The sequence below is a fragment of the Plasmodium reichenowi genome, chromosome 6, assembly GCF_001601855.1.
Source record: "Plasmodium reichenowi strain SY57 chromosome 6, whole genome shotgun sequence".
In the NCBI taxonomy this organism is placed as follows: Eukaryota; Apicomplexa; class Aconoidasida; order Haemosporida; family Plasmodiidae; genus Plasmodium; species Plasmodium reichenowi.
In genome coordinates, this window is record NC_033651.1 from 58,776 (window position 1) to 66,831 (window position 8,056).

Here is an 8,056-nt window from a genome sequence, read left to right on the forward strand (position 1 = left end):
TTGTATAAGGTTAAGGGAAAAATATAAAAGATAACGATAAAAAAAAAAAAAAAAAAAAAAAAAATGAAAAGGATATATATTCATACATACACCTAGCAATATAATGTTTTATACATATAAAAAATACTCCTACCGTTTATATGCCACTTATATATATATATATATATTAATGTATAATATATTTCTTCATTTTTCTAATATTAAAAAAAAAATAATAAAACAATAAAATAATAAAATTATTATAGTGCTCCATATATATGATATTACTTTACCTTCAATGGAATGAAAGCATTGATAAAAGAAAATTGTTTAAAATGTTTATTAAATAAAAAAAAATATATACAATAATAATAATTATATATATATATGTATACTTATATTATCTCCCCGTTTTATTATAATAAATATTTTACACATTTGCATATTATATATATATATATATATAACTATTTATATTTATATATTCACAATTATATATATTCTCCATATAATTCTCATTTTTTTTTTTTTTTTTTTCTAGTTCATTCCTTCGTTTTCGTTATACTGATAGTTTTCATTATCATCCTGAACAAAGTCTACATTAATATTACACATATTACAATTCTCAAAAACAATTTTTGCAATATTCTCATTATTATATTTTATAATAGCATATTTTTCACCAAATGAAAATAAAGAAAAATATGATATATTCTCATTTAAAAAAATGGAATTGTTGTTTATAATATATTTGCTCAATTCTTCATTATCCCTAATATTGTTTAATGAGTTAATTTTTATAGTAGTGCTATTCTGATTATTTCTTGTAAAGTTATTGTAATTATTGTAAGTGGACCCATCGTTACTATTATAATTTATATTGTTCATATTATTTACATTGTTCATATTATTTACATTGTTCATATTATTTACATTGTTCATATTATTTACATTGTTCATGTTATTTATACTGTTCATATTATTTATACTGTTCATATTATTTATACTGTTCATATTATTTATACTGTTCATATTATTTATATTATCAATACCTCCACCATTTATTCCATTATATACATTTCCACATTGATTATTATTTAAGACTTCAATTCTTGCTTTTATATGTTTTATTAATGCTTGCAATTTTTTTTTATTTTCTTCATTTATATTTTTATCATTGTACATGTTTATATATTCATTCAATTTATCATTACATTTTCTTAATAACTCCTTTTGTTTAATATTCATAATTTCCTGTCTTTTATCAGCACTTAAAGATAAAAATTTCTTTTCTGTTATATTTGGAGACACATATTTATTACTATTAACCATGTCGTTAAAATAACTAATTTTTTTCGATTCATTTCTTAATTCAAATTGAGCATTATTAAAATAAGTTGGTAAATTTTTATAGGCATTTAAAGCACTGTCAGTAGACACAAATTTTACAATAAATAAATTTTTTCCTTTCATAAAATTTACACTTTCAATATCTCCATAAATATAACATAAACTATATATAAAATTTTCATCTTTATATTCATTTGTCATATTATAGATATATAAAATCCTTGCTGTTTTCTTATTTAATATATATTGGTTATCATTATTATAATAATTTGGAGATACCATATTATTCATGTATGGGTTAACCATCCCATAATTTGCATTATAATAATTGTTATCATAATTAGAGTTATTCATATTATTATTATACATTAACGAATTATTACTATAATATCGGTCTTCTTTAAAATACATATTATTATTACTATTACTATTAACACGATTCATATCATTCCCTTTATTCTCATAACTTTGCATACCGTAGTTATTTGACCTATTCAAACCATTATTATAAGAACTCATTTTTTTCTTATTATTACTACAATACTTAAGTCAGAAAATAGCATAACCTACACAAGCATTAAACACACAAAAGGGATACTTATCTTTCTAATATTTTTTATTTCTTTAAGTGATTAACTTAAAATCATACGTATATATTCGTAAAGTGTGTATATATTTGTGTTATTTAAAAAAAAAAAAAAAAAAAAAATTATTTGTAATGAAAATTCAAGCAAGCCCAAAATATTAAAATAAATATAAATAAATAAATAAATATATATATATATATATATATATATGTATATAATATCACTATATTTTTAAAATATTAATAAGCTTTAACCTTTTAATTAAGTATATGAAAAAATATGATTACTTTATATTCTCGCATATATGTATATATATATAATTTTTTTTTTTTTTTTTTTTTTTGTTATTATTTAAGTGTCATACACATAATAATATATACATATAAAGATTATACAAAATATATAAAAATATAATATACTTTATATGCATATGATATATATTTATTAAGAAATAATTATAAATAAACATTTTCAAAGTTGTTTATAAGTTTCATGAAATAACTTTTAACATTCTTATATTTTATAACGCATAAAAGTAAATCCCTGTATCTTCACTAAAAAAAAAAAAAAAAATTAATTAAACAAAATAAAATAAAATAAAATGAAAAAAAATAAAATTGATCAAATGAAATATCATATATTAATTTATAAATATTTAAAAAAAAAAAAAAAAAAAGAAGGAAGGAAGGAAGGAAAAGTTTAACTTATATTCATACATCATCAGATGATCATATTCCACACATTTTATTTTTTTTTTTTTTCTTCAAATCATTGATTTGTTATATGTTTATATATTATTTTAACTTTTATATATTTCTTTAAAAATTGTAATTTTTATTAATTATGTTTAAGAACTGTCCATATATGGGAAAATCAAATAATATATATATATATATATCACCTATTAAATATATAGAATTATAATAATTATTAATATTAACACACACATTTATATATATATATATATATATATATAATACATATTATTAAATAAAGATTCAATTATAAAATTTCTAAAAATACATATTTGTAAAGGACCTTCTTTCAATTTATGTAACATATATTATTCATTCATATTCTCATTCTTTTTCTTTTTTTTTAAATAAAAATATATAAATGGTTCCAGCACAACTTAATATATTATTCCTTTATATATATATATATAATATATATACACTTCTATATGACCCATGTTAATTTCTTTTTTTTAAATAAATAATTTTCACTAAATATTATTCCTTTTAAATATGTAATTTATAAAATGTTTCAAATAGTTCAATATGATACTGTATTTTGTAATACTTCAAGGGAACTTTTAAAAAGGTGCTTTTAAAAAAAATTATTCAAGTTGTTTTTATATCAACCCACATGAATAAATAAAAGAATATTTATATTATAATAATACCTACTGGTAGATAAAATAACAATAAATTACTGTTAATTCAAAAAAAAAAAAAAAAAAAAAAAAAAAGAATATATTAAAATAAAATAAAACATATATATATATACAATTTTAAAAATAGGAATATTTCAAATGTTGGTATACATATTATCGCATTATAAAATGACCCACAATTGACAAAAAAAAAAAAAAAAAAATTTTTTTATTTCTAAAATGAGAAAAAAGTAATATATAAATAGAAATATTACGCCTCAAGTACACATAAAAATATATATATATATATATATATATATATATATTTATATATATTCACATATATATTTTTCTTAATTTATAATACGACGTATAATATGAATAATGCAAAAATTGATAAGAACAAAAAATGGTGAAGGTGTAGGGGAGAACGAAAATAATATAAATTTAAGTATAGATGAGAATAGTGGTTTTTTTGAATCAATATTTAAAAATATAAGAAAAAATGAATATTTCAATGCAGGTGTTGGTATTATATCTGTAGGAGCTCTAGTTACTGTAGTGAATAGATTAAATAGTTGTGTGTATCAAACTATAAAAAAAAATATATTTACATCTCTTGAAATAACTATTAATGATAATGCTTATTATTGGATTTTAGAATACATAGTAAAAAAAGGAGTAATAAGCAGACATTTAAGCTTAAAAACACAAATGACAAATGAGAAAAATAAGAAGAATGTTTTGTTCTCCTTTTTACCAAGTGTAGGAAATCATTTATTATTTTATGATAATCATTTTATATTTGTTGAAAGAAGCCGAGATAAAAATATGATATCTGAAGTTAATAGATCAATGCCCTTTGAAAATATAAAATTAAGTACTTTTATATGGTCAAAATATGTATTTGAGAAAATATTAAATGATGCAAAAGTATATATAGAAAAAAAAGAAGAAGGAAAAACATTAGTATATAAAAGTTTTGGACCAGAATGGAGGCCATTTGGTAATCCCAAAAATAAAAGACCAATAAATTCCGTAATTTTACCAGAAAATCTAAACGAGTATATAATAAATGATATTCAAACATTTCTAAATTCAAGTAAATGGTATATTGATAAAGGGATACCTTATAGAAGATGCTATCTTTTACATGGTCCACCCGGTTGTGGAAAAAGTAGTCTTATAACAGCACTAGCTGGTTATTTTGATTTTAATATATGTACTATAAATATTAATGATATATATTTAACAGATGATAGATTTATACATTTATTAGCAACTATACCACCTAAAACTATTTTAATACTAGAAGATATTGATTTTATTTTTATTAATGATCCTATAATGAAATATACTAATAATGATCAAAATTCTTCATCAAATTCATCTATTTTTACAGGCACAAATAATCATAGTACAATCAAAACATTAGGAGTCTCATATAGTGGATTATTAAATGCTTTAGATGGTATTGTTGCAACAGAAGAAAGAATTATTTTTATGACAACAAATAATATTGAAAAATTACCACCTACCTTAATAAGACCAGGCAGAGTAGATATGAAAATACTTATACCATATGCTAATATCTATCAATATAAAAAAATGTTCCTTCGATTTTTTCCTGAGCATCATGAACTCTCCAACAAATTCGCTAAAATATTCCAGGATTTCCACTTAAGCATGGCTGAAATACAATCTTTCTTTTTATTTTCCAAGGTAGACCCTTATAAAACTGTTCAAAATGCCGAAGAATGGGTAAGAACATATGCCCAAGCAAGGGAAAATAAAAAATAACCATAACATGAATTACAGGAATTGAAAATGTGCCAAGTTGTTAAACACGACAAGTTATTTAATAAATCCACGAACATTTTTTTTATAAAAAAAAAAAAAAAAAAAAAAAAAAAAAATATATATATATACATATATATATATATATATATATATATATATATATATATACATTTGTGTAATATTTAAAAATAAGGCTATTACATATAAGCCCCAAAACAATTTTACATTATTAATTCATTATATCATCATAAAAACATATATATATATATATATATATGTATATATTTTTGTGCGCACTTATGTGTCGCCCGTCTTTAATTAACTTTTTCTATGCTTTCGGCCAATGGCCTCCTTTAAATTGTAATATCCCCTTTGATAAAGTAAGTGATTCAATTCCCTTTTAATTTGTACAGCTGATTTCATACCATTAAAAACCAGACAAGAATATAATTGACAAACTGAAGCACCTGCTTCAATTTTTTCTAAAGCATCCAATCCACTAAATATTCCTCCTGAAGCAATAATGGGTATTTGTTTATTTGTGTAATTATACATTTCACATATAAATTTTGTAGATATATCTTTTAGTTTTGCTCCGCTAACACCTCCTTTTTTATTTTCAAAACTTTTTATATCATTTATTTGTGTCGTAGTATTAGAAATAATCATACCATCTATATTAGTTTCAAGTAATACATCAGCAATTTCTTTTTTCTGTTCTTGATTAAGATCTGGAGCTAACTTAACAAAAACCAAGGGCTTCTTTTTTGTAGTATTAAACCATAAGAAGTTATCCTTAGCATCTTTCATAATGTCACTATTATTTTTATTAAAATTATTTTTTTTTTCTACTATTTTATCTTCATTGTAAGTATTTTGATCATTCATAATATTATTCTTTTCTAAATTATCTATTTCTTCTTTTACACTTAAAATTATATTTTTTAACTTCCCAGCTTGTTGATTATCTCTTAACCCAGGTGTATTAGGGGAGCTTACATTAATAGCTATATAATCAGCGTATCTTCCTATTTTATTAATACAATATTTTAGATCATCTACAATATTAACAGTATCTTTATTCTTACCTATACTAACACCTACAATATGTTTACTTAACAATTTATCTTTTTCTTGTCTTTTACGAAAAAGTATTAAATTTTCTGTAACTTTGTCACAACCCATATTATTAAAACCACATGAATTTATAACACTTCTAGATTCAACGTCTCTAAAAATACGTGGTTTTGCATTACCCGTTTGACTCCTAGGGGTTATGGTGCCAATTTCGATAAACGAAAACCCTAATTTTAATATGCTATCTATACATACACCGTTTTTATCAAATCCAGCAGCAACACCGAATGGATTTATAAAATCAAGATGTTTAATATTTGTACATGCATATATACTATCATTAGTAGTATCATATGGTAATATATTATATTTTCCTAGTAATAAAAAAAGGTCATGACATATTTCACCATCAATATATTTTAAACAGAATTCTAAAAATAAATCATATAAAAAAAATTCAGGATTATACGATTCAAAAAAACCATATAATCCAAATAATGAAACAAATAATAAAAATATTATTTTTTTATGCTTAGATTTTTCTTTTTTAATATTTTCATAAATATAATCATTATCAATTACATCTTTTTTATTATTTACAAAATTAGAAGTACCTAAATTTCTTATATTAATCTTAAAAGGTATAGATACATATGATGATATATCATTTATTTTCTTTTTATATTCACATGATGGTGAATATATATATTGCTTATCATTACTTAATATTTTTCCACCATTATAATAATTATTAGAATCTATCTTATTATAATTATAATATCTATTATATTTAACTAATCTTAATAAAGATTCATTGTTCATATTATTACTTTCTTTCGGTTTGCTAGTATAATAAAACTTCTGTTCAAACAATTTTAAAACATCCTTTCTACTATAACTTAAAATATGTTTTTTTGGTAAAAACATAAATTGAGGTTTCAATTTAGAGATCATTTTAAAAATATTATCATCATAACAAGAAATCGACTGGAGCTATCTATCACACAATTCTTAAATATATAAATGAATTATATATATATATATATTATATATATATATTAAATAATTATATACATAATGCGAATTTTCAAAAAAAATAATATATATGACCCTTCAATTATTATTTTTATTTCATATAATTTTTATAAACATAAAATTTATAAATACATATTATTATATATATATATATATATGTATATATATTAATATATGTATATAATTTTTTTTTCGCTTTCAAAATATTACTATATATATTATGCATCACATAAAATACTGACTTTTTTTTCTCCTTTTTGACCACCTAACAATTCTAACATAAAATAATAAATAAATATATACATATATATATTTTTATATTTTTCTTTATAAAAAAATACAATAATATAAATATTATCTATATTACGTATCGTATTAAAAAAAACGTTTATAGGATTTTCAAAAAGTTAATCAATTTTGTAATTTTCCAAATATTCATGAATGAATTAACAATTGAAGGATTAAAAAATAAATACATACAAGAATAAAAAAATAAAATATATATATATATATATATATATATATATATATATATATATATATGTATGTATATTCATTTATTTATATTTATTATTTAAAATTGAACAGTATTTTAAAAAATATAAAAATGTGGATAATACCTTAAAAACAAAATGTATAAATGTAAAAAAAAACTAAATAAGAAAATATGGAATTTAACATATTATATATATATAGAGAGAGACTGAAAAAAAAAAAAAAAAAAAAAAAAAAAAAAAAAAAATTTAAAAAAAAAAAAAAAAAATAAAAAAAAATTAATAAAAAAATAATTTTTTAAAAAAAAAAAAAAAATTTAATTAAAATTTTTAAATATAAAAAAAAATATTTAATTATT

At 19.6% G+C, this 8,056-nt stretch overlaps 3 protein-coding genes across 3 annotated transcripts; 1 reads left to right on the plus strand and 2 right to left on the minus strand.

Moving 5' to 3' along the window:
• Positions 1-516: 516 nt before the first annotated feature.
• Positions 517-1,848, minus strand: PRSY57_0601700 (hypothetical protein; the record flags this gene model as incomplete). The annotated part of the gene is made up of 1 exon (XM_012906393.2): positions 517-1,848. The coding sequence occupies one exon, from the start codon at positions 1,846-1,848 to the stop codon at positions 517-519; it is 1,332 nt and encodes a 443-aa protein (XP_012761847.2).
• A 1,827-nt stretch (positions 1,849-3,675) lies between these two features.
• On the plus strand, positions 3,676-5,091 carry PRSY57_0601800 (mitochondrial chaperone BCS1, putative; the record flags this gene model as incomplete). Its single annotated transcript, XM_012906394.2, has 1 exon — positions 3,676-5,091. The coding sequence occupies one exon, from the start codon at positions 3,676-3,678 to the stop codon at positions 5,089-5,091; it is 1,416 nt and encodes a 471-aa protein (XP_012761848.1).
• A 318-nt stretch (positions 5,092-5,409) lies between these two features.
• PRSY57_0601900 (dihydroorotate dehydrogenase, mitochondrial precursor) lies at positions 5,410-7,122 on the minus strand (the record flags this gene model as incomplete). The annotated part of the gene is made up of 1 exon (XM_012906395.2): positions 5,410-7,122. The coding sequence occupies one exon, from the start codon at positions 7,120-7,122 to the stop codon at positions 5,410-5,412; it is 1,713 nt and encodes a 570-aa protein (XP_012761849.2).
• Between the last annotated feature and the right edge of the window lie 934 nt (positions 7,123-8,056).